The 25,700-nt window shown below is 40.3% G+C and overlaps 2 protein-coding genes across 2 annotated transcripts; one reads left to right on the top strand and one right to left on the bottom strand.

Annotated features, from left to right (window-relative positions):
• The first annotated feature begins 764 nt into the window (after window positions 1-764).
• Window positions 765-4,610, top strand: LOC119894822 (glucose-dependent insulinotropic receptor). The gene is made up of 2 exons (XM_038707507.1): window positions 765-1,614; window positions 3,268-4,610. The coding sequence occupies exons 1-2, from the start codon at window positions 1,056-1,058 to the stop codon at window positions 3,957-3,959; spliced, it is 1,251 nt and encodes a 416-aa protein (XP_038563435.1). The 5' UTR covers window positions 765-1,055; the 3' UTR covers window positions 3,960-4,610.
• A 3,735-nt stretch (window positions 4,611-8,345) lies between these two features.
• Window positions 8,346-16,968, bottom strand: LOC119894773 (dual specificity protein kinase CLK4-like). The gene is made up of 13 exons (XM_038707438.1): window positions 16,764-16,968; window positions 15,273-15,384; window positions 14,488-14,582; window positions 13,269-13,428; window positions 12,358-12,424; window positions 12,041-12,154; window positions 11,661-11,827; window positions 11,098-11,192; window positions 10,858-10,987; window positions 10,664-10,746; window positions 10,495-10,574; window positions 8,883-8,970; window positions 8,346-8,789 (listed from the first exon to the last, which is right to left on the bottom strand). Exons 2-13 carry the CDS (start codon window positions 15,307-15,309, stop codon window positions 8,634-8,636), a joined length of 1,272 nt encoding a protein of 423 aa, XP_038563366.1. The 5' UTR covers window positions 15,310-15,384; window positions 16,764-16,968; the 3' UTR covers window positions 8,346-8,633.
• Window positions 16,969-25,700: the final 8,732 nt, after the last annotated feature.

The following is a 25,700-nucleotide window of genomic DNA, read 5'->3' on the forward strand; positions in this document are numbered from 1 at the left end:
ACAGTGAGAAGAAGTGTAGATGCGTCATCTTTATTTATGTAAAGTCTACGGTCACAATGTTTAAAACTTGCCTAAGTGACTCTGAACCAGCATGTATTAACCACCCATAGACCTTTTTCACAGCAGACATTTATTGCCATACTAGGAAAAGCACTAATAACATTAAAGTCAGGACCCTGAAACTGAAACAGCCAAATAAAATTCATTCATCAAATTCATCAATAAATGTATTGTTTACACCCGTGCTTTTTCTAATGTGACATGTCCTCTGTGAAAAACGTCTGTTTTCATTCATTCTACACAGATTTAATTTACTTACTTACATTAATTTATTTATTCCCTTGATTATGTAAGGTTTGGTACTCCATACTAAATTAACCCTGACCAAAGTTTAGTTTATAAAAATACTGATAAATAATTACAAACATACAGTGCATTCATTCACAAAAATACAGATCTCACTTCTTGGCAGAAACTCAGCAGGCAGGCGGCTGGGACAAGGGTCAGTCCCAGAGAGGCAACAACAGCAACGGATGAGCAGCAGAAGGGTATGTATGTGTTTGTGCTGTTGTGTGTGCGTCTATAAGTTCTGTGTGTGTGAGAGAGGGGAGGGGACAAGGAAGACCTGCTGATAATGCTGTGAGTGTTTCTGTCCTTCTGCATTTGTTCAAAGGACCTTTAACGACACTGATGAGAATGGTGAGATCAAAATGGACATTTTAGCAACAGAATCATTTTCTTTTTTTTTTGAGTCACTGTGGATACTTTGAAGCTTTAACCTAAAAGGACGATATTGGCTGATAAGATTTTTCATCTTGTGGTGATCAAACCAGCGTAACTCTCGCAAAATAAGTGTTGTCATATGTTGGAGCATGTTCACAGTCTTAACCTTTCTTAAAGTTGTATCCTATTTTGTTTTTGAGCCTCTGTGCAAATACGTTTTGTTGTATTTGTGATGTATGGGACAAAAGGTGGATTCTGATCGGAGCAATGTCAGCCCCACCTAACCACGCTTGAATTGCACCTTAAAATCTTCTGGGTTTTATGTTATCAACATGTCATATTTTAGTGGACATGCAAGCACTGTTAACATGATTCCTGACAACATGGACTCCAACCAGCCGGCAACCCAAGGCGACGTGAGGCCTAGAGTGATGGGTCTGATCCTGAGCGTCGCCTCTTGTCTCATTATCTCCACCAACCTACTGGTGGCAGCCGCTCTACTTAAGCTACTCCACAAGAAGAGCAGCCAGAGCTGGTGCTTTGTCCTCAACTTGGCACTGGCCGATGTCCTGGTGGGTGTGGCCATCACTGGCCTGGCCACAGAGGACTTCAACAGCAACAACATCACTCAGAACCAGCAAAGCCATGTCACTGCTGAGCCTCCTGCAAATGCCACGCCTGCTGCTCAGGGCAAGGCCCGGTGTTTGATGCGCATGGCCTTCGTGACATCGCCCTGCACAGCATCCATCATGTCCATGTTCCTGATCTCACTAGACCGCTACGCAGCCATCAAGATGCCCCTGCGGTACTCCCAGCTGTCGGGGAAGGGGACAGCAGTTGGGTCCCTGCTGGCTCTGTGGATCAGCTCCCTCACGTTGGGATTTTTGCCAGGTGACACTTAAAGATGTACAACTGATTAATTATATTACTATATTGTGTTAGGGTAAAAGAAGCTGGTGTTCAAACAGAAGATATGTCGTTTTTGTACGTCATATTGCAAAAGGTATTGATGAGAATCTCAGGTCTGAGTAAGACATCCATGAGAAAAGATTTGTCAGACAGGATATTACGGCAGCAATAATTTTAAACGCCATCTCAATGGTTGCCAGGCAGAATTAAGCCACTCCTGCTGCAAAGGAATGTACCAGGAATATGCAGGATTCACAATAATCCACAGTGCATCTTTAAAGGAATCAAAAATATCCGGAATAAATAGGCTTTCATTTCTTACCAAGATTAAGATGAAAAGATCAGTCTCACGTCTGTGCAGTACAGAGTTGGGAAATGTTCAGCCTAGCTTAGCATAAAAAAAATGGATGTAAGTGTAAACTGCTAGCCTGTTTGAAAAATCACCCACCAACACTTCTAACGCTGTCTACTTAACATGTACTTTGTTTGTTTGTTAACCCATACTGAATTTACAGAGCAAACTTTGTATGGAAACAAATAGCTATATTTATGTTGTATATTTTTAGGAAGAAGCTGGGGCTTTTCCCATATTTCCTTCAGTATGGTCACAGTTTTCTTGGGGACAGCTTAATTGTCATAAGGGAACTACACCTTAAGGCACTATTGGTAGTGGTGCTAAAGCTCAAACATGAATGACTGCTGCTGCTGTTTTCCCGAAACATTAAGGCTACGTTCAGACTGCACGCCTTAATGCTCTATTCCAAATTTTTTCCCAGATTTTTTTGTTTGACAGTTCACATTATTGCTTAAATGTGGCCCACGTCAGACTTCAGTGTGAACTGTCAGCGGCCTGAAAGTGACCCGCATGCGCAGAAGAAAAACACGACATCACACACAGCACGCTGTTGTACAGAGGTAAACAGAGCCACAGATTTTAGCTAGTGTTAGCTCCTACTTGCTAACACTCCCAATTTTCACGGGAGAGTCCCATTTTTCATTGTCCTCTCACGGGTCACATTTCTCCCGAATTATGATTATTATTATAATTATTAAGTGTTGATAACTCTCTGTTCTTCTCATTACGGTTTCTGGTTTCTCTCTCTTCACTATGTCGGCACGTACTCAGGTAGCATGCATGTAACTCAGAAGAGAGCTCAGTGGATTTCAGGTGTACTGGGAATTTGTGAGCAGATAGAGCCACATGTTGAGAATGGCTTTTGTGGAGCTTTTTCCTTTACAGCAGAACAGCTGCTCTGGAGTGATTTCAAAGTCGCTTCAATTCTGACCCGAGTGTCCAGACTCAGGTCACGTTTAAAAAGATCAGATCTGTATCGGATTTGGACAACATATGAAAGTGGCCCAAATCCAAACTGGAAAAGTTCAGATTCCACGTGACTTGGCCTGTCCACACTGTTATAAAAAGATCAGATCTGAGTCACATATGGGATTTGGGTCACTTCGGCCTGCAGTATGAAAGTAGCCTTAGTTGCTTTTTTACTTTTTTAGAGTGTTTTTTTGACATTTTTGTTTTTGTAGTTTACTGATTGACTTTGAGGACTGTTTTCTTGATAGTACATGAGTGTAAGAAGAACTAGTGTCATATATAACCAATAACCAATGTCCTCTTCTTCTCAGTCATGGTGCGGCAGTTGCAGGCGGACGGCTACGACGGCTTCTGTGCCTTTTTCTCCGTCATTCACCAAGTGGGCATGATTGTGTTATTCAGCGTGTGCTTCTTCCCGATACTCTCTGTTTTTGTTTACATCTACCTGGACATCCTGAAGATAGCCTGCATCCACCAGAAGCAGATCTGCCAAGTGAGGCAAGCTTGTTCCAGGAGTACTGACCACCATGGCCATGAATATTACGAACATCACCACCAGCATCAGCAGCTGAGGAGCGGTTACTGGAGCCATGTCAAGGCCCTGAGGACGGTGGCGGTGCTTGTGGGCTGCTTCTTGGTCCTTTGGTGCCCCTTCTTTGTGGCGTGCATAGTGCACCTTCTGTGTAAAAGCTGCGAACTCACAGACGTGTTGGAGAATTATCTGTGGCTGCTGGGACTATCCAATTCACTCATCAACCCCCTGGTGTACGCGTTCTGGCAAAGGGAGGTGCGGCTGCAGTTAGCAGCCATGTTTTCCTACTTTACAGGAAGGTCGTGGGCTGCTGGATCACCAGGCGTCACAGAAAGATGTGACTCGCAGCCACCTGTGCTTACTCAAGCTGATGTTTCAGGTGGAGATACCCTCAACCCTTCACTGTTGCACTCAATTATCCCTAACGACAAGGCTCACACTGTGCCTCTATCTGCCACGACCAGCTTGTGAAAGAAACCAGAGAAGCGGTGGAAACAAAAGCATGGCTAGAGTGTGTTATCACTGTGATATTCTAGATACAGAAAGGGACATACAACATAAACAACTTTTAAGACCGGAGAAAAGTGAGCTCCACTTTCACCCTATCTTTCTGAAATGCTGTAACATGTCCCTGTCAAAATTTAACCTGCCAGTTAGTAAAATATGAGGACTACTTTTGAGGCCTTGACATTGTGCCACGTGTCCCCTCAAAAGGTGAATATCTTTATTCTGAATATGAAATTAATAGGTTAAGCTCTAATTCTGAATAAGACCTGAACAGGACTCTGACTTACATGGGTACTAGCTTTAACTTTACTTTGACTTTAAATTGATTCATGAATTTGACCTCATTTATTCACAACCACAGTTATTTTTGGAATCTTTTTTAAATACTGGAGTTGAGAGTTGATATTGTTCTTCTTCAGCACTTACCCAGGGACCAATTATTAAGATGTTTTGGGGAAACACAGCCTTAATACTCCAGGGGTCTATGAGCCAAAAATAAGAATATCAAGTATTACTTTCCGTATTCAATCTTGATCCACTGATTATAAACCATCCAGTTCCTTTCAGCCTGGGCCCAATCTAGACCTGACAACTAATAAACTTTTAAAGTCAAAACATTCTCTCCCTTTCTTTTGATCTATGTAATGCAATGTAATGTACTCTTGGTTTTCGAACTATCCATCATCATGTGTTTAGTACTAATGTAACTGTGAAATACATTGGCAGTGAATGCATAACAAAAATCATGTGCCATTCAAGATAAATCACTTGTAGCATTATGGTCAGTTCGTCGCTCCACCACTTTAGTCCAGACTGAAATATCTCAACAACTATCACATAGATTGTCTTGACATTTTGTGCAGACATTCATGATCCCCAGAGGAGGAATTCAATGGACTTTGGTGATCCCCTGATTTTTCCTGTTATAAAAAGAGAATCTATGACATAATTCAGAATCAAATATAAAATATAACAGCAGAATATGGTTCTGACTAAAATGTCGAGATGAATTGTAATCATCTTAGTAACCATATAGTGCCACCATCAGATTAAAATTTTAATTTGTCTAACGCAAAACTGATGCTATTCCCATCAGCTCTGTGGTGGCTACTTTCTTTTCAGTGTATGTTAGCAAATGTTAGCATACCTGCTAAACATTAGCATGTTAGCATCATCACTGTGACCAAATACATCCTTACAAAGCCACTAGCATGACTGTAGATTTTAAATTATATTGAAATTTTGACCGTCATTTCTCTTTCTCCAGTTATGATAACAGTGTACACACCAAAGCAATTTCTGAGATCTGGTACTGTTGAAACATGGCTAATAAGAAGCCAGACTGGACAAAAAACATGACAACCACAGGTTAGCCAAACTTATTTGCAAGAGAAAATAAAGGTGAGCTATGAAAATAAGATCCAAGTTATATTAAACCAGTGTTTTTTTTCCTTTCAGAACACATTTGTGCAACAGGCGACGTCTTTTATAGAAAAGATCTTATACAAAGAAGAGCAGCACATTTTGTGCTTGTCAGTCCTGCTGAGAACACAGACTATCCACCTCTGCTGATGTTCCCTATGTTGAATCACAGTGGGCCGATGACTCATAAAAGTGACAGCACTACAGTTTAATTTAGATAGTTGGTTCCCAGTGAAACCAGAGGGGTCACAGGTCAGTAGCAGCAGAGGGCAGGAAAGAGTTCAACGGTCCAGTTTCACAGACTCTGACATGTTCCTGATTAAGTCCGCAAGGGTTCAGGCCTGTCCCACTGAGGAATCAGTGAAAGTATGAGGGCGCACACTGACTTTTTGAGCCCTTTATACACACTTATTGGAAGTTTAATATCCTGCAGAGACTTGCAGAGGACTACAGAAGCCCTGGGAGGCTTAAGTCTAATCAAAAGTGTGTTCTCCTGTGTTTCCTGTGTTATGATTGAAGAACATGTTGGTGTCCTGGTTTTGCCAGGATAATCTTTCTAATTTCCTTTTTCATCTTTGAAACAGGTGAGGGGGGGATACCTTGAAGTTAACTTGTAAAGGTGGGCTGTAATTTTATAAAACAGAGATATATACCTCCTTGGTGTTTGTTTTGGTACCTACCAAAAATGTAAATGTATTTTTCTGCAATGACCGTTGAATTTGTGGTTCCAGCTGATACTGTCATTATTCCTAAAGTGATTGGTCAAATATCTGTGTGACCAGGAACTAAACAGTTTCAGCCACACAGGCCCTTGCATAGTACCATCTGTGATTTGAGCACTCCCTGTGTTACATCGTGACTCTGCATGTAACAGGGTAACGTACAAAGTGGCGAGGTTACAGGATTACTTGTTGCTGTGTGTTTGGACAGACTTATAATTTGCAACCATCATATCCCTACCTATAAAAGAGAAACAGCTAACGTCCTCCTTTCAATAGTTTATGCAGGAGCTGCCATTTACTCAGCAGGTGTTGAAATAACATAAATGAATAGGAACATCTGTTGGATTTTATAATAATGTTGCCAAGCTAGACTAACTGGCTTGATGAGTTGAAAGTGATGGCCATCTTTTGAAGCTGCACTTCCTCAGTCTGCAGATGCTTCACCTTATATCATCATTTTGCTGTGATGTAGGCCTGACAATTCCTTACCACTGGGAAAAAAATAAACTAATATTCTTATCCAGCATTTGATACTACAGTAATCTCAAAATTTGAGTGCCAACTTTTTATTACTGTATTTTGGCTTTAGGTTTTTGTTAACTCTTCTGTGCCGAGTAAAATAGGCATGGCAAGATCACAGATAACATGCAGTAAAGGTCATGAGACAGACTGGAACCCATGACATTATGAATAAATTGTGTTTATTGGCCCAAGGATCCGCTTTGGTTTATATTGCTTTATTACATCCATGTGATTTATTAGCCTTAAACTGATGGTTAAGAGCGGCCACTATTGCACATTTAATATTTAGATAACGATTCAGTCATGTAAACTTCCTTGGTTGCTTGAAAATATCGTCGGCTTTGTGTGTCAGCAGTCTCTTTCAAAAAAGCAGTTAAGTAAGGTGATGTCAGAGATTTGATGGTGGGGTTAGATAGCTAACATTTACTTTAGACTAACAGACTACAGTCTCCACATAAAACCTAGCAGCTGAGCTGGAAATAGAGCCAATTTACCCTTGGTTCTTTTGTCACGCTGTGACATGCATTGGCTTTCAGCAGTGCCCAGCAGGATCATCCTGGGTTCTTTGTGTATAAACCTAAACTGGACCTGTGTTTTTGAACATATAACTGTGTCTGGGATGATAAACAATAAGGCAAATCCCAGGTTACAAGATGTTTGTTTTAATAGTTTTGGTCATAATTTCTATCAGGAATAATCAGTGTTTGGCAAGTTACTTAAAAAATAGGTACTTACATTATATTGCTTGGGCTCATCCCTATGTTACCAGGGTCTTATGTCAAAGGGCTATGACTAAGAGCTACTTTCATTGTACAAATTGCAGAAATAACGAAGGGAGATGGACATTTCAAATGCAGTTTGAATGGTAAAAATGTGTTCAGCCACTGTGGAGATATCAATGTCTAAAGTCAAGAAAACTGTCTTGCCTGCAAATTTGAGGGCGTTGGTGCAAAATAAGTGTAGCATAAGATCAGTAAGCTATAAGCTGTAGGTGGATAAATTCAACATATTGGCCCAGAGAGCACAACATTGAAAGGTATCCTTAATGTGTCATTGTTAAGAGGATATTAAGCTGAGGAACACCCATTGCTTAAGGATCAGCCGGACTCCTTCAATGGTGTCTTTAAAAAAAGTCTCCACACCAACACATCACTCACATATCTGGTATTAACGGTAGAGAAATTGAGAAGAAGATATTGTGGTTTTTAGAGGTATAAGGACATCATCAATACATAGCTTAGCCCTCAGTGACTGCAAGCAGCACTCCAGATGACCCGTCCTCACAGTGAGACTCCAACTCTGAAAAAAACAGGTAATTCCTAAATGTAGGATTACTAGGCTTGGGCAGTAGTTTGTCATTGCAGCATCTATGCCATTGTCTAGCTTCAATGCTGGGAGTCTAATTCGCAATTAGCTTACTTAGATAAGTCTTGCTGGGTGTGAATACAAGCACCTTCTTAGATTCTTGCTGGAGGACCCAGTGATACTTGTTGATGCAGCACCAACACATCAGTGACTAAGTGAGAAAGTAATGTGCGCATAGATTTTGATGAATACAGTGTTATCATAAGGGATAGAAATTAGGGCCAAATTAAATGTAGTCTTGTAGTTGACAAGTTTGTGTGAACAGAAGTTAATAGCAGTAGAAATTCATTGTATAAAACAGAATGAAGACACACGGAAATGCAAAATATTATTATTTATTAACAAACTCCTGACAGAAATGACTGAGAAAGAAGTGAAAGAAAACATTTACTCTGAATTACTTGACTGCAGACTGTTGGATCATGATGGGATGTCCGTAAAATATATATTTTGAGTAGACAGGAATGCTCTACGAAACTGAAAATCATCTAACTCATCAACTCAAAACTACAAACCCAAACAGTTTAGTAATTGCAACGCTTAAATTACAACCCCGAGGTAGATGTTGAATGTGTGTGTGTGTGTGTATGTGTGTGTGTTTTGTGTGCTAGCTGCGCTGCTGCTTCTGCATCCTCAGCGGGCTGAAGAACGGGTGCCACAGCGCCTCCTCCAGGGTGATCCGTCTGCACACGTCGTACTCCAACATGCAGCTGAGCAGGTCGAACAGCTGCCTCTCTTCCTCGCTATTCCTTTGGATGTAATGCTGAAAGACAGATAGTTAACAGACTCAGACTTTCCACTGCTGCCTCCGCTACCTCACGGCTGCAGATGATTGGCTGATCTGAGTAGTGTGTACCTTCAGAGGTTTACAGTGTTGTCTGTAATCATCAGAGGAGCTCTGCTCGTCCCAGTTCAGACGCTCGTTGTGCACATAATCTGGCTTTCTGCAGAAAATGATGTACACATACAGGTAAAGGTGTGTTCAGACCAAACGCCAAGCTGATTTTTGCCTTGCGTTACTCACATGAATACAGCCGCTTGCAGTGTGTTTTGGACTATTTTGCAACCTGCCAAACAAGAGCCAGTGGGAGTGCTCCTTCAAGAAAGGAGAAGGGGCTTTCATCCATAGATATCATCTACCTTAGCAACGTTTATCTCTGCAATCAACCATGGCAGAAATAACCTCTGCCTTTTACCTGTCACACCGTCCCAAAGACAACGGAATAGTTATTTTGTTCTGTCTCTGTGTAGTAAAGATGTTGAATCCTTCGCTGATAAGCTTTCACGAAAGTTGAAACTATCAGTTCTATTTACGTCTTCGTATCGACTCTGTATGTAATCGCACCATGCGAAAAATTAGTTTCACGTTTGGTCTGAACACACGTTTATACAGTGGTTAGTTGCAGTTGCGACACTTTTTCAACTCACTTCCTCCCCACCAACACTCCACTTCAAGTCACACTTTCAGCCGAGGAGAGCACATTTGTGGTGATCTGGTGGCTCATCCTTCCCAGTCCCTTGTTTCGCCTATATTTTTCCCCTTCCCCTTTTTGGGCGTATCTGCAGGCCACCGGGCAGGTGTTCATCAGCGATAGTTCTTGGAGCTTCCCACACACCTGAAGTCAATCTACTAATCACCACTGCTGATTTATACCCGGCTCATTCCTTCAGTATTTGCCAGATCGTCTGTTCACCCGTGTGGTAAAGTTCAAATTAGCTTTATTGGCATGAATGTATAACAGCAATGTTGCCAAAGCATCATACAAACTACATAAGAACATCAACCCCATACGCAGGCTTCCCCCGCAGCCACTTGCGGAGCTCCTCAACTCCGAAAATATTCAAGCACATTTTTGTTCCGCCATCACTTCTCGTAAAACTGTATTCGAAATCTACACAGCTGATTTCTCACCTCAAAACTTTCTGTTGCTGGCCTCTGTCTGGTGCACGCAATGATGATGCAGTGAATAGTGAATATTCTCTCTGACCAATCAGCAGTCTGTCATGTTTTTTTATGTTAGATTTTAGTATCCTTCAGCTCGCTTGGAACCTCGACGGAGGTGAGGTGACATGAAAAAAAGTACCTGGAAGCATTTACAGGTGCAACATTTCTACAATGGAAAACCAAACAAAGGCGAGTCGAGCCAAAGGGCCTCCGCTCAGACTAGCTTGGTCTGAGGGCGTGTCTGACCCCGCTAGCCGCTTGGCAAGCTTTATGACGCATTTTCATTGTGATGTCACAAGTAAAGGAAGTGAAGGGCTGGACTACAAACGAGCTGTTTACAGGCAGTTCAGAACAGAGTTTTCTGAGGGAGATGGGAACTCCCTTTGGGCTTTTTCCCTTTGCAAACCTGTTACATGCACAAGAAAGATATATAACTTATTAAAGGAGAGGCAAAAAGCCATAAAGCATAATACCTCCTCTTTAACAGCATGTACAGTATATGTGTGTGTGTTTGTTTGGTCACCTGGTCTGTTTCAGCTGGTGGGGGGGGATCGGTCCCAGGACTTTCTCCATCATGGCCAGATGTTCTTTGCTGTCATGGGTCTGAAACAACAGACAGGCAGGGCAGAAAAACTTACTATTGTTTCAGTGTGTGTGTGTGTGTGTGTCTGTGTGCGTGTGTTTATATGTACCATGAAGAGTGTACGTCCCAGGTAAAACTCCATAAGAACACAGCCCAGACTCCAAACATCACAGGACTGGTTCCAGCCCAGATCTGAGCAGAAACACACAAAGTTAAAACTGAGAAGATGGATTATTTGACATGCAGTGAAACTGGTCCAATTTAGCAATTTTGTGCATGTGTGTTTGTGAGTTGTGTGCGTACCCAGAATGATCTCTGGAGCTCGGTAGTGACGTGTTGACACCAGGGATTCATGGTGTTCGTGGTCAAATTTGGCTGTGCCAAAATCCACCACCTTAACATCCAGACTCCTCAGTTTCCTCTCCTCACACTTCTGACACACACACACACACACACACACACACACACACACACAGCTAAACATCCTTAATTACTTAACAAACCTGTCTGTTAACAGACAGAAAGATTTTGCAAAACTCTTACTGTCTCATCATTGTACTCCAGGTCGAAGTCAGAGCAGACAAACAGGATGTTTTCTGGCTTCAGATCTGTGTGGGTCAACTTGTTACGATGCAGGACTGTAAAATGCACACAAAAACACACATCGTAATTGTGTGTCACAGTTCAGCATTGCACCAAATGAGTGGGTTTATGTTACCAGGTTTGTGTTACCAGGTTTCCATCCAAATGTAAATTAAACTTTTTTGGCATTTTTACATAATACTTGACAAAACGTATTAATGGGCTAATTTTCAGTTGACTTGAAATCACAGAAACCAATTGTTCTGCTGTGTAATGTAGAATATTTCAGATTGTCCATGGTCGTGCCGCATACAGTTGGACTTAATTAAATGATTGGCTGATGTCACCCAAAAGTGCAAGTTGCTGTTGAACAAACTGTGGTGACAGAAACAAAGTGATCAGAGCCGTACAAAGTACAAGAAGCTCCGATTCCAAGATCACTACCATGAAAAGTTACAAATAATGACGAGGTCAGAGGTCACAGGGCTGTTTAAAAGTGGCACGCACATACACACTTGACTCACAGCAGACGGCTCTGAAGATCTGGAAGGCCATGTGTCTGATCTGCTCTACGCTGAATGGAAGGAACTTGTTCTGTCGGAGAAACTCAAAGGTGCTGAGGCCAAGCAGCTCGAACACAATACAGATGTGACCTTCATGCTCGAACCAGTCCAACATCCTCACACAGGCACTGACGGGACAGAGTCAGTGACGTTTGCATGAGGCGTAGCATTTTTAAGCTGAAGAATTAATATGCTTATAGCTTGTTTTACAAGTGCCAATTAAAAGCCCAGCTATCCTTACCTTTAGCACGCATAACAAGGACATGAAAGTTTTATTTTAATGCTTTTAGAGGGCAAGTCGCCCTCCATTTACTCTGAGGGTCTGCTGCAGCCACACTCACAATATGTTGTCATCATCCAGGATGTTGATCTCCTGCAGCACTGCGATCTCAGACCTCGCTACTTCACGGAAACACTCCGTGTTCCTCATAATCTTCACGGCTACATGCTCCTCTCTGTTGAACACACACACACACACACACACACACACACATTCAATTTACATGCTGATGAAACAGTTTCTGGTTTCTGTATAATAACTCAAGATGTTTTCATGATGGGTGGAAACCAAAAAAGCAAGAAGTTTGGACAGATCTGACATTAAGAGTCTTATCACAAAGATTACAAATTGTAAGGTTCATTAAGCGTGCATGCTTACTTGTCTCTATCAATGCACTCCACCACTTTTCCAAAGGCTCCTACTCCTAGTGTAAATACCACCTCATCTGCAGAGGACAGAAACATTTGGGTTAGCCATGTAATCAACAATGACTTAAAAGGCAAACCTAATGGTCAGTGCAAAAAAATAAAGAGGTTATTTCACCCACCACAAAAGGATTTTATGTAGGAGGAGGAAAAAAACAGGAAGTATTTGAAAATACTGTGTGCTTCACCAAGTATATTTATCAAGTGATTGTGGTCAGTAAGTTACTTTCATTTCACTATTTTTTTTACAGGCATTTACAGGCAGAAGACTGTAAAATGCTTCCAAATGAATGCAGTTTAATAAAAAAGCTGTATAACATTTTTGAAGCTTTTTTTTTTATATTTTTCATGTTGCAATTCTGTGAATTAAGAGCTAATCCTGTTTGTGGAGGATGTTCAGACACTTTCTGTCAACAACATCTAATCTGCTATTCAGAGTTAAAGCTGTTCAAGACAGACAAGGTAAACAAAGGATCGTCTCTTATTTTCCTAAATGTTTCTTGCAGTTGAACTACACTGTGTATATACAGAATCACAACATGTACACTCTAATGACATACAAGAGGCATTCAGTCAAACCCAAGCTAGCTGTGATCACACCACTAGCAACCTCATTGGTACTGATCGAACAGGAGCTACCTGACAGTTTGCATGAGAACTAATTTACTTTTACAGAAGTGTGACGTAAGTACAGTGTGTGAAAGCAGAGTCACCTCCAGGCAGATGACATGGTGACCAGAAATTATTTCTGGAGTTGCTGGTGGTGTGAGAGCACAGTTCATCTTACCATGATTCAAACTCAAAACATCCAAGCTATGACAAGGATAGAAAAGACACTAAAGACAAAAGGTAGGTGTTGAGTACATCTATTTTTCAACACGAGGCCAATGTGATAGACCAGGTGGCCGTCTTCATCATCCTCACAGCTCTTCCCCTTGTGACTCTTCTGCACTCCATCATCATCAGCGTTGACAGCTTTGTCACCAAGAAAAGCAGATTCGAGCTGGAGCGAGTTGTCATCAGGCTGCGTTGAGTGTTGCACACAAGACGTATGGACAAGAGAAAGGGTGACATTTTGAAACATGTCAGTTTGGTTATGACTTAAAAAGGACTTAATTTCAAAAGGGACAGTTTGATCTTAAGACGACACAGATGATTGTAAACCAAGAAGAGCAAGAAAAGCCCAGTTCTGTCAGGTATTAAAATTAAATCTTACAAGTGTCAAGTGTAACAACCCAATTTCTCAGATAAAATCATAACAGGTGGCACATTTAAAAATAATACATATGTCCCTATATAGGGGACAGCGGGATGATTTGAGCCGTGGGGAAGTTGAGCCAACCAGTGTTTCTCGGCAACCACAGACAAAATTGGTCATGTGACGACACATTATTGAAGAGTCATCCACTTTTATGAAGGAGAAAGGCCCCTGGAATAAGTGATTTAAGATTTAAAAAAAACAATGTTTTTTTGCCTTTCAAAGTGATTATTTTTATGTTCAAGGAGTCCTTATTCTTGTGTCTGAACAATTACAGACAGGTTTGAGAAAATCTTATGCATGTGTTAGTGCTTTGGGAAGTTACAATATGAGGTTATACAATTTTGTTAAAATGGCAGGGATTGGGTAATTTGAACCAAAGACCTGGGGGAAGCTGAGCCAGATATTTGACTGTAATTTTACTTTACATTCTTATTCATCATCGAAATGATGTGAAATTATGCATTTTAGACCAGAAACCATCATGTCATGCTTCTATAAATGGAACACAGACAGGCTTCAACTCCTATTGTGGGTTTGGACCGGACCCCCATGTGGCTCAACTTATTCTCTATCAACTTTTTTTTGGAAAGCCATATATTGAAAATTGTTTATTTTAGATCCAGATTGATTATTTCCAGGGATGCACCACATCCTAAAATATATGTTCATATTTTAGTTGGAGACATTACTATCATGTCCTCACTTTAAAGACACCAAGTAAAAACTACTGAAGGATCCCTTCGAAAATTCTGGCCATGCAGGCTCGCAATCAGAGAGAATCTGAGAGAAGGAGGACAATGAACTGGACGAAGAGAATCGTACCGATTTGCTACTTTCTGTCGAGGTGCAGAGTGTGCGCTGGTTGAAGATTCCTGTCTTTCTGTCAGCGTGGACGTCTGTTTTGGGGTCATCAACGTCTATCAGAAAAAGAAAAGACAGAGAGGTGATTCCCTGCTGCGTGACTACTTTTAAAACAGTTACTATAAACACTCTCATCAGAAGCGACAAGTACCAGCATCACAAGTGTATGAAGGCTGGCCTGATTGAGATTCAGACACACGCTAGTAAAACCAAACAATGAAAACCTCTCAAACATACAATTAAGAAAAACTTGAATGATCATGAAATACACAAGTATACTTTCAGGTAGTATTATATACTTATTTGTTGAGATCTTATGTTGTTTATTTGAGTAAACAGAAAAGTCTATTTTTCTTGCAATATAATTGTAATTCCCAAAAGTCCTTTTAACTGTCACTGTCAATGAATAATAAGGAGCAGTTATTGGGTATCAGCACAGAAACAGTGGACTCTGTCGCCTAGTGCTGCTCTTGGTGGGAACTGTTGGGCTTCTGTAAATAGCATCATAGAGTATGGTCTAGACCTGCTCTTTTATGAAAAGCGCTGTGAGATAACTGTTGTTGTGATTTGGCGCTATATAAATAAAATTGAATTGAATTGAATTGAATAGGGAAAAATGAATGTCCTTCATTTCTGGAAGGAAACCAATACTCTTTTCTTCTCAAGTGTCTTTGACGTTCCTACATAGCAGACACTCGACATGAATATAAGCTAAATGACCAAATCATAGGTGGAAATAAGGTTACCTCTCCAAGAACCACAGTTGTTGTCCTCCCTGCCCATTGTGCTGCTGCACACACAGGACACTGTGACCCAACTTTGCCCTCTCTGCTCCAGACTCCGGAGGTCTGGTGATTACTGGACAGATAAGAAGAAGAAACAAACAGGCAGATGAGGCTCCACGTTAAAGTCTGTAGCCACACTTGCAGCCCTCTAAAGCTGGTCAGTAACAAAATTGCTGGACAGGTAAAACTTTACTAAAGTTTTAAACCTTACAACTACTGGAGCAAAACAATTTAATGTTGGCCAGGTAACATTAGCATGTAACAGTTAGAGAGTAATTCTAGTTTGAATTGAATTGAATTGAATTAGGTTCAGTGCAACTGAATTGGTGCATACAGTACATTAGGTGGGCTTTGTATAATATAGTATTATGTTTATAAACATTTGCTAGCATTGAAATTAGTCTGTGTGTGTGTGTGTATGTATGTACACTGAACAAAATTATAAACGCAACACTTTTGTTTTTGCCCCTTTTCATCACGAGCTGAACTCAAAGATCTAAGACTTTCTCTAGGTACACAAAAGGCCTGTTTCTCTCAAATATTGTTCACAAATCTGTCAAAATCTGTGTTAGTGAGCACTTCTCCTTTGCAGAGATAATCCATCCACCTCACAGGTGTGACAAATCAAGATGCTGATCAGACAGCATTTTTTAAGAAGCTGTGTAGTAAGATGTTGGTGGGTATGTGGCTCAACATTTTAGCTGGCTGCTTTGTGGTGGCAATGGCGCAGTCAATAAGACACATGACTTTGGTGTGGGAGACCTGGGTTTGATTACCACTGTGACAATGTGTCCCTGAGCAAGACCCTCAACCCCTAGTTGCTCCAGAGGCATGCGACCTCTAACATAAATAGTAATTGTAAGTCGCATCAGTTAAATGTGTCTGATTCCCTACATGTAGGATGGATAATGTAAATCACCATGCTAAAAAATGTTTAGACATTGTCCATTCATATGGCATTAGAATTAGTTACAGATGTGCATAGCAAGTTATTATCATATAATGTACGCTGATGTGTTTATATCTTACCTTATATAGAGATTTCTAACAACAGAATTCCTTTGAGCACCCTAAACATTTGTTAAGTCTAGTGCAAGCATGCGACCTGTACTGGAATTTAATCTGTTTTTTTTGTTTGTTTGTTTTTTGCTGTATCTTCGTGAACATTTTGATACTCAAAAAAAAAATCAGCAAGTCTCTGGGATTCATCCTGTGGGGACCAATATGTCTGTACCAAATGGCATGGAAAAGGATCCAAATAATTATTGAGATACTTTATTCTGGATCAAATTAAAATCGACAGACTCAACGACTGACCTTCATTGCCGAGCCTAGCCAACAGGACAAATAAATGGATTCCATAAATATCTTAACATACAACTCGATTAACATCATGTTGTAAAGTGTTTTTTTTAAGGGGAGCATTATAACATGCAAGATATGTTTCTGTACCTGAATGAAGAACTTTGTTCCTAAAAGAAAATGTCAAAAACTCTTCAACGTCTTCCTCTGGTACTTCCTCTGCTGTTCTGCCACACTTTGTAAAGGAAAAAATGTTTAGTTTGGAAAAAATAATTTCAACTGAAATATCACATTTGAATGTAGAGAGAGGTGCGACGACTTCACGTCTCTTCCTCCGTGCTCTGCCTGGTATTTAAACCTTTCTTCTTCCACTCGACGAGTGCAAAGTGTTCTGTGTCTCCTCAACCCCTGATCCCTCCTTCTCTGTTTTCAAAGCTATACATAGTGTTACATCCCTCCAACCCACAAACACATTGGTGTCTCTATCTCCAGGGCTTTCCCTGGCCTTTAGGAAAAGGCTTAGTTACAACCACCTAGCCAGCAGGGCAGCTTCCAGGGGAGCAAGAGGATAACATGAAACTATAATGGTCCCTGTGGGGAAATTAAGTTTTTAGAGCAGTCATCCGATATGGCAAAGTGAAATAGAATAGAAACCAGAATAGTGTAATTAATATAGTACCTAGAAATACATGATGAAGTTTGAAAGAGATATTTTTAAGTAAGCAAGAGGTGTTTTGCTTTATTGGTTGAGTTCATTTGATTATGACTTTTTTATGTGATTTGATGAATTGAAGTTAGATAAAAATAAATTATAACTCTTCCACCAAGTGAGAGTATTAAGAATTGAAGAATTTAGAAAGAATTGTGGCGATCAGACTACTGATTCTTTCTGAAGACACACAACTTTAAAAAAAAGTTCACAGATATGTTTCATTTTTAAAAGGGGCGAAGTAATTGTTTTATTCAGATGGGTACTGTAGTTTTTAGCAGAGATTTCTCAAACAGGAGTGAATAGTGTGTATTTAGGGGACTATTTTCAGCATTTAATGATTTATTTTTTGGGTCAGCAGGACAGCATAAATGAGATTTGCTCAAAATAAACTAGTATGACCAAGTCTATGTCCTTGAAAGATCAAGTCACACAGTGCAACAGACAATAAGAAAAATATACATGATCATCAGCCTTATCGTATAAATTGTGTATTTTACCTAAATCAGATTTTCCATCAGTGATTGACAGTCTGGGGAAGCTAATCTGATGGCATACAGATTCATCACATTCATTGGACAACGGGTAATACACACGTCACTGCTTCTACTGTATCTTAATGCAATGAAAACGTCTCCCTGTCCCTCTTCCACAAATAACAGACGTGCCATTCACAGTGGGGGGTTTCTCGCATATTTCTTATTCATCTTTTCATCACCTCCTCCTCCACTCAGGATGCGCAGGATGTATATGCTATAGCTGTCTTCTTACCTTTTGCAGCACAGTGCATAAATTCCCAGATTTGAATATTCCCAGTTGTCCACTCTTTTCCAATTAGGAGAAAGTAGAGAGTTAGCAAGACTTTTCCTTTCATCCATGAATATTTTAAAATCCAATCTGTCCCCCAGACAACTGCACAATTTTAACGTTTCTTTTGTACCCTGTGTTTTAATGAATACTGAAATATTTACATGTGTTGGTTGACCTATGAGATGCCAAGGGGCTTTGCTTTTTATAGCCAACAATGTGAAGGAGTGTTAGTCGTCGAGCAGGGCTCCCCTCCTCCCTCTCTCAGGAATGGGTCTGTCTCTCCAAGCTGCCCGACTCAGCTGTCGCCGATCGAGTGTAAATCAGCACTGAGGACGACTCGCTCTTGCTGACAACCTGCAGGACCGTTGTCACTCACTTAAGATCCTCCAACACTCACCACTCACCAACCACTGCCAAGAATGTAGAAACAGCGTGATAGGCAGAGCAAGGGTTAGGAGGCCCGTTCAAACTGCAGCCACCAAGTCTCAATGTTTTCAGAATATGCCAGTTTAGATGGATGCTTAAAAACTGGAATGGTACATGGAGCTCTTGGGAAATTGCTTGTGTTGAATCTCTCAGGGATTAACGCTTGTCCCTGTGATGTTTTTGTTTTATAGAGTGGAAAAGGAGGAAGAGTAAGAAAGTAATTGTGGAAGTACACCATATGGGCACAAGTACTGGGATGCCTACACATTACTTTTATGACATCCCATTCTAAATCCATGCGCATTAATATGGAGTTGGTCCCCCCTTTACCACTATTACAGCCTCCACTGTTCAAGGAAGGCTTTCTACAAGATTTTGTAGTTTCTCTGTGGGAATTTTCCAGTTTAATTCATCCCAAAGGTGTACAGGCCAGTCAAGTTCTTCCACACCGCACTGGGAAAACCATTTCTTTATGGAGCTGGCTTTGTGCACAGGGGAATTGTCATGTTGAAACAAGAAGAAGGCCAAACCCAAAGTGTTGGAAGAACTATTGTCAAAAATTGTCTGCTGTAGTATTAAGATTTCCCTCAACAAAGACCAAACCATGAAAAAACAGCTCCTCCCAAAAGTATTGGGACAGGTGTGTCCCAGTACTTTTGTCTATATAGTGCATGTTTAGCCATGCTAGCAGCATAGCTATAAGGATGTGTGATGTTGGTGTATTGGTTGGTAGGTCCACTACTTTGGTCCAGACTGAAATATCTAAACAACAAAAGGCTGGATGGATTTCTGTAACATTCTGTGCAGGCATTCATGTTTCCCGGAAGATGAGTCTTAATGACATTGCTGATGACTTTTCATTTTTCACACTGAGCTGCATTTGTGTGCTATATATATATATTATTATTACTAGCAGGTCAAACTTTTCACTCATCCAGTCAAATACCTCAATATCTGCTAGATAGATTGGCACAGAATTTTGTACAATCATCCGTGGCTCCCACAAGAGTGTTTCCAAATGACTTTTTCATCTCACACTATCTTGAGGTTGACATTTGTGGTTTTGGGCAAAATGTCTAGGAAAGTATTGGATATTTGCCATGAAACTGTAATACACGCATTGACATTCTGTTTCTCATCCAGTGCCATTATCATGTCAAAACTAAAATTTGTATATATATATATTATAATGACCAAGTACTATAGTTTAGTACAAGACACTAAACTAAGATGGTGAGTAAACCTGCCAAACATTAGCATGCTAATATTGTCATTTTAAACACGTTAGCATGCTGATGTCAGCATTCAGCTCAAAGCGTCTCTGTGCTAAAGTAGGCTACAGCCTCACAAAGCCGCTAGCATTGCTGTAGACACTTAGTTTTATTTCCTTTATGAAAAACAGGACTGTTTGTCAGGTATGATCAACACAGGAACATGGCAGGCTGGACTACTGTCAGATTTAGTTATTAAACGTCTGAACTTCATCACTGGGAAAACAATGTGGGGGGCGTTAAATGCCACTGCAGTGGAGAAAATGCCATGAAGAGCCATGTAATCAGCACTCTCATTAATTCTAAATTGCAATCATAACAAAACTAAATTAATTGATTTGAATATCTTTGATTCATGATTGACTTCTCTCCTGATGTTTCACCGTGTTGAAACTTTTCCTCCTCCTTCTTCTGTTTTTGTTTCTTCTTTTTTTCCTGTATCTATTGCGTCAAGTTTATATGCTACATGGTTCCCCTGACCTGCAGTATTTAAACCAGGCTGCTGGTTCCTCACAGTCCATCTGATATGGCTTAAAATACACTTGGATGAAATCTAGTCTGAGCTCTGCAAACTGACCAGCCGCGCAGATCTAACAATGTGCACTATACTCACTAACCACACACCATGAGTGCTGCACTAATTCATGGAGAATACTAAGAATACTGAGACACAAAAACAGATTTGGTTTATTTACACCCTGAGTGAAAGCAGCTTTACTGCAGCCATCAGTAAACCATCAATAAAATACCAAGGCCAAAGAAAATAAGTCTCTCTGATTGGCTGGCAGGTGTCCATTAACTCTCACTGGTACCATACCGTGTTTTATACTACTAACCTAGCAAACTTTTATATAACTCGGAAACAGACTTTTTCCGATGACTCTAATACAGCTAATGCAGTGTCTTGCGAGGCCCTGTTGTCCTGTCCCACGTGAGTCAGCACCTTTCATATACAGTTTGTGGACATGAACTTTCTTTCTGTCTCTGTGTTATTGGTATAAGGGTTAGATTTGATTAGTTTGGATTTCACTGGAGTTGGTGCTTCACTGCTGTCTTTTCCACATTGACCAAAAATTTAATTCAGGGGAGGTAGAAGAAATAATGAAAAATTGTCAGCTTAAGGTTTTAATTGGCTCAAACGTCAGTTTCTTCCAACTTCACTTTAAAAATCTCTCTTCCAGCTTGCAGCTTGCTTACCTGTCTTATTATGTCTTGTTATTGGAGCTGTGATGTCTCACGCTTCTCCTCTTCTCTGGCTCCCTGCTGTTCTCTCCTCTTCTTCAGCTTCCTGCTACCAGTCTCTCCCAGGGGGAACACAAACACTTGTTGCCACGCTGCATAGCTGCCCAACAAGGACGGACAGAAATTGCATCGGAGGTGCTGTAAAACATTATGTCCCTTAGAAAACCAAGACGTGAACATTCCTGCGTACTTCTAGGCAGTAAAATCCTCAGCCAGCTGCAGTGAAAATGGACACGGAGAGCTGCTCCTGCTTCGACCCTTGGGCTGACCCAGAAGGGGCTCTTCTTTCATCCCGCAGTAGAAAACATAGTGTACTGTGTCTGATCTGGAACTGTTGAAGAAGGATGATTCAGGAGATTGTACTCTATGAATGACACTTGACACCTAACACACCTTCAACCCAAATTTATTTACTAGATTATTGCACATAGTATGTAAACAGCCCCATCACGGTTCACACAAAATCTGTACACACCAGTAGGTCCACACAGTGGCATGTTTTTTTGTATTCACTCTTTAGATTCAACATACAATGTGGCATAATGTCAGAGGCTTTCTTGTCTGAGTTTATGCTGAACCCTACATTTATTCTACAACAATTTTATTTTCAAGCCGTGGAGAGTTGGAGGGGGGGGATCAGAAACATGGAAGCATTTACACTTACTAGCTTATTTTGATTAGCTGAGAAAACTAAACTACACCGGCTATGTTTAATTGCAATGATGGAATATGTTTGGAGTAGAGACAGACAGGTGAAAGAGGAAAGAGGGGGCATGCAACAAAGGACCCCAACCAGAATCAACCTGGGGGACAGTGTGATTACATGTTATGCAGGTTAGACTACTAATCCACAGGGACAAGCCCCCCAAAAAACAACAGTATGCTTTAAAGGTTTTCAGGACTTCTATGTGTAAAATATGACCTATAACAGGCTTTCAAGACATCTGTAGGATGAATTCATTGTAGATTTCGGTCCCTCCATGCAAACTGTTTTTATTGGAGTGATAAAAAAAATGTATCAGCTATAATTGATATGTTCATGATAACAATGTGACAAAAGGGTCACCGACAGAGAATTATCAAATGATTCTGCACCTCCACACTGCTTCACAGAGCTGTATAGCCATCCATCCATCGTCAACCGCTTATCCTGCGTACAGGGTCGCAGGGGGCTGGAGCCAATCCCAGCTGACATCGGGCGAAAGGCGGGGTACATCGCAGGGCCACACATAGACAGACAACGACTCACACCTAAGGACAATTTTGGAGACACCAGTTAACCGAGCCTGCATGTCTTTGGATGGTGGGAGGAAGCCAGAACCCACGCGGACACGGGGAGAACATGCAAACTCCACACAGAAAGGCTGGGGCAACCAGGGTTTGAACCCACGACCTTCTTGCTGTGAGGCGACAGTGCTAACCAGTTATATTTCTGGTTACAACATGAGTTTAACATTCACTCTCCTCTGCCTCTGATTTGGTATCCACCAACTCCTGACTCTTTATTAATGTGTTTTTCTTCACAACCTAGTAGTTAACTTTGTCTGTCTGCCATTTTCTGGCCACCCTTCAATGTAGAGTGAGTCTATCAATGTGTTTGTAAAAACAACTGTTTGGTGGAAATGAAATAAATCTAAGTCTAAGGCCTTAATTGGCATTTAATATTGTTAATACTGTCGATCCCACCTCTCAAACAGCAGCTGCTCATGACAGCTGCTTCTCAGCAAACATGACATGTGGTGTTCCTCAGAGCTCAATTCTTGGCCCATTGTCTTTCTCTGTGTATGCTTTGACTAATTAAACATGATGAAATAATAATCACATACTACTCTTCTAAAATTCATACTGTTCGTTAAGGGTGAGAAATGTGCTTTAATTACATTTATTCAACTAGTTTTCTTCATCCTAAAACGCTTCAGGGGTCACACACACATTCTCCTCTGATGCCTTCGCTCTAATTTCACTAATGTTCAAGATCTATCACCTCCAACTCCAACATGATCCGCTCACTTTTAGTTGAACATAGTGGAACATTGAAACACAAATAGCCAAATAGCATTTTGGCGGTGTAATTGCAGAGCAACGCATTAACGCTCACAATGATACTTGGCCTATGCCATTGGCTACAGCGTAGACTCGACACTGACGTATAAATTGGCCTTTACTCTGCTGAAGTAGTCAGTGAACAACCAAAGGAAGCTTTATGAAAAATTAGATAAGGTCATCTGACTAGCCATGTATCTTCCCTTTACAATGCAAAGCGTTTGCAGTTAAAGGTTTTGTTTTCACTATAAAACATCCAAACAAACTATCTTTAGCTTTACAACCTGTAACACAGCTTAATCAAAACTAAAATCAACATCAAAACACCATGACTACAGCGGACGTGGCAGACAGACAAGCAGTCAGACGCCTCAGAGATCCTCACAACAAATATTTTGTGGTGTTTTCCATCAGCTGCCAAAAGTTCAAAGTTCCTGCAGTGACATCAGTGATGGGTGTGGACAGAAGTGCAGCCACTTGATGCCTAGTGTGACTCAAATGTAGATTAATTCTTTAAATGGAGTGAAATCAACCTGGCAGCAGCTGCAGGTGATAAGTGACTAAGTGCAACAGTATGTCCTGCACATCCAATAACATCTCATACAACAACTTTACGTACATTTAACACATTATGTATTTTTAACATTTCAGTACGGGTAACTCGTTAACTTTACATAGCCTATTAAATCCAGTCTTGTTAACTTGCTTCGTCAGGTTTCACTCACTGGACTAAAATAAGAACGTGAGCAAGTCATTTCTACTATTTATCTTTTAAAAGGCCATAAAAAAAAATAAAATAGGCTAACTAGGTTTGGAAAACAAAAAAACAGACGACCAAACTGGCATTTTTAAGTGGTCTTTCTATTTATTTGGAATATAATTAATCCCAATAGCTGTTAGTCCCACTAGACTAGTGTACCTCCTTTACATGAATATATGACAGCATAATGTGAAAATGTAAAATTAAATATGTGTTGTTATGTTTTGTGGTCTATAACTTTATAACCAGCCTTTTTAACAGCCAGATGTTTGAATGCAGCTCGGTGTGAGGCTCGGGGTCGCTGCCACAGGCTTGTATTTCTCTTCCTAAACATAAAAAATAAAAATATCCCCACCTTTAACAACTAGCATAGTTCAAATTCTGAAACTAGATGCTGACTCCATCACAAGCACAAGTGCACTTCTCCTCTGAATAAGCGATTATTGATGTTGACTGTTTATTTTATATGTGTGACCTTTTTCAGATTAATTCTCGTTATTACAGTTCCATCATAGTTTCATCTTTCATCTTAGAATGACTTTTTCCTCAGAATATACTTCTGCTAAAAAACAAACGATAAATTATAGCTCACTGTTTTTAGCTTGGGAGATTTCTTCATTTCAGTATTTTCCTTCCTCATGAGGAAGTGATGGTGGTTTTATCACTATGTTTGTCAGATGAAGCAGTTTCTAATACAGAAGCCACCACTGTATTCACAATGAATGTTTCAGAACAGTGAAACTGGAAATTTCAATGAAAACAAAGAAACAATGCCATAATTATGTATATCTTTATAACTTAAAGTGCTGAATTTAACAGTGTCACTGTGCACAATATTTACAGTTTAATGGCTGTAAAAAGAAATTGTTTTTAATAGACCAACCCCTTCAGAGCATTTATTTGAGTGATTGTAGTAAATTGTAGTTATTGTGTGGGATCACTTGGTGGTGCTGCTGTTGGATTTAGTGTTTTCTCTAAATGATGCAGATAGTGAGGTCAATTTTTCTTGACAGAGACAGAGACTCACGGCTCCTGGTTAGCAATATTTCCATGCATGTGATTCATTACAGACGTGCAGTCAAAGCAAAGAGGAGAGGAGGTGACACATTTAATTTAGTGGAGAGCTCACACACAAACACACACATTCACAAACAGCACTTTGTAATGAAGAGCATGCCGTCCAGTGCCAGTTGTATTGACAGACAGAAAGCTCTCAACTGCGATTAGAATCCAGACACACAAATAGGCAGACGTACTGTACAGTATAATACATATACATATATATATATATATATATATATATATATATGTATACGTATGCATGTATAAATGTTTACCTAACAAAGATCTTTGGTTGTGTTACTCATTTTATTTTATTTTCAGAACTTTAAAAAAATGAAAGTTTTATTTGTCAAATAAATAAATGTAGTGAAACTGTTTGTTGCTCTTAGCTTTGTTGATTTGGTATAGCGCTGCAAAACTTCTAAGGGAAGAAGTCGGGGTGGATTGTGGCGTTAATAAAGTGTCTTACTTTGACACCAGAGACTGGGAATGCATCTTGTCAGCCAACATTGGTTTCTTTTAAGCATGACAGTGAAAATTGCCTAATTCAAAGTTAGGTTCATCTTGGCTAAATCATCGATGTGGGAGACGGAGGTTCAATTTCCACTACCACAAATCCACCAATGTGTCCTTGAGCAAGACACTTAACCCCTAGTTGCTCCAGAGGCGTGCGACCTCTGACATATCGTAAGTCGCTCTTAAAAGGATAAAAGCATCAGCTAAATGAGTAAATGTAATGGTATTTCAGGTTTTCTTTTGCCTGT

This window comes from Micropterus salmoides, unplaced genomic scaffold (genome assembly GCF_014851395.1).
Source record: "Micropterus salmoides isolate LMB-PRFRI ecotype aquatic unplaced genomic scaffold, ASM1485139v1 Ms_hic_scaffold_9, whole genome shotgun sequence".
In the NCBI taxonomy this organism is placed as follows: Eukaryota; Metazoa; Chordata; class Actinopteri; order Centrarchiformes; family Centrarchidae; genus Micropterus; species Micropterus salmoides.

Bases quoted from the DNA above. Each gene is read 5' to 3' on its own strand.
- LOC119894822 (XM_038707507.1), top strand. From the start codon at position 1,056: ATGTCATATTTTAGTGGACATGCAAGCACTGTTAACATGATTCCTGAC. The intron at 1,615-3,267 runs GTGACACTTAAA...TCTTCTTCTCAG, and splicing joins CACGTTGGGATTTTTGCCAG to TCATGGTGCGGCAGTTGCAG.
- LOC119894773 (XM_038707438.1), bottom strand. From the start codon at position 15,309: ATGGGCAGGGAGGACAACAACTGTGGTTCTTGGAGAG. The intron at 10,747-10,857 runs GTACGCACACAA...GTTTCTGCTCAG, and splicing joins AGCTCCAGAGATCATTCTGG to ATCTGGGCTGGAACCAGTCC. The intron at 8,790-8,882 runs GTACACACTACT...TCTGTCTTTCAG, and splicing joins AACACTGTAAACCTCTGAAG to CATTACATCCAAAGGAATAG.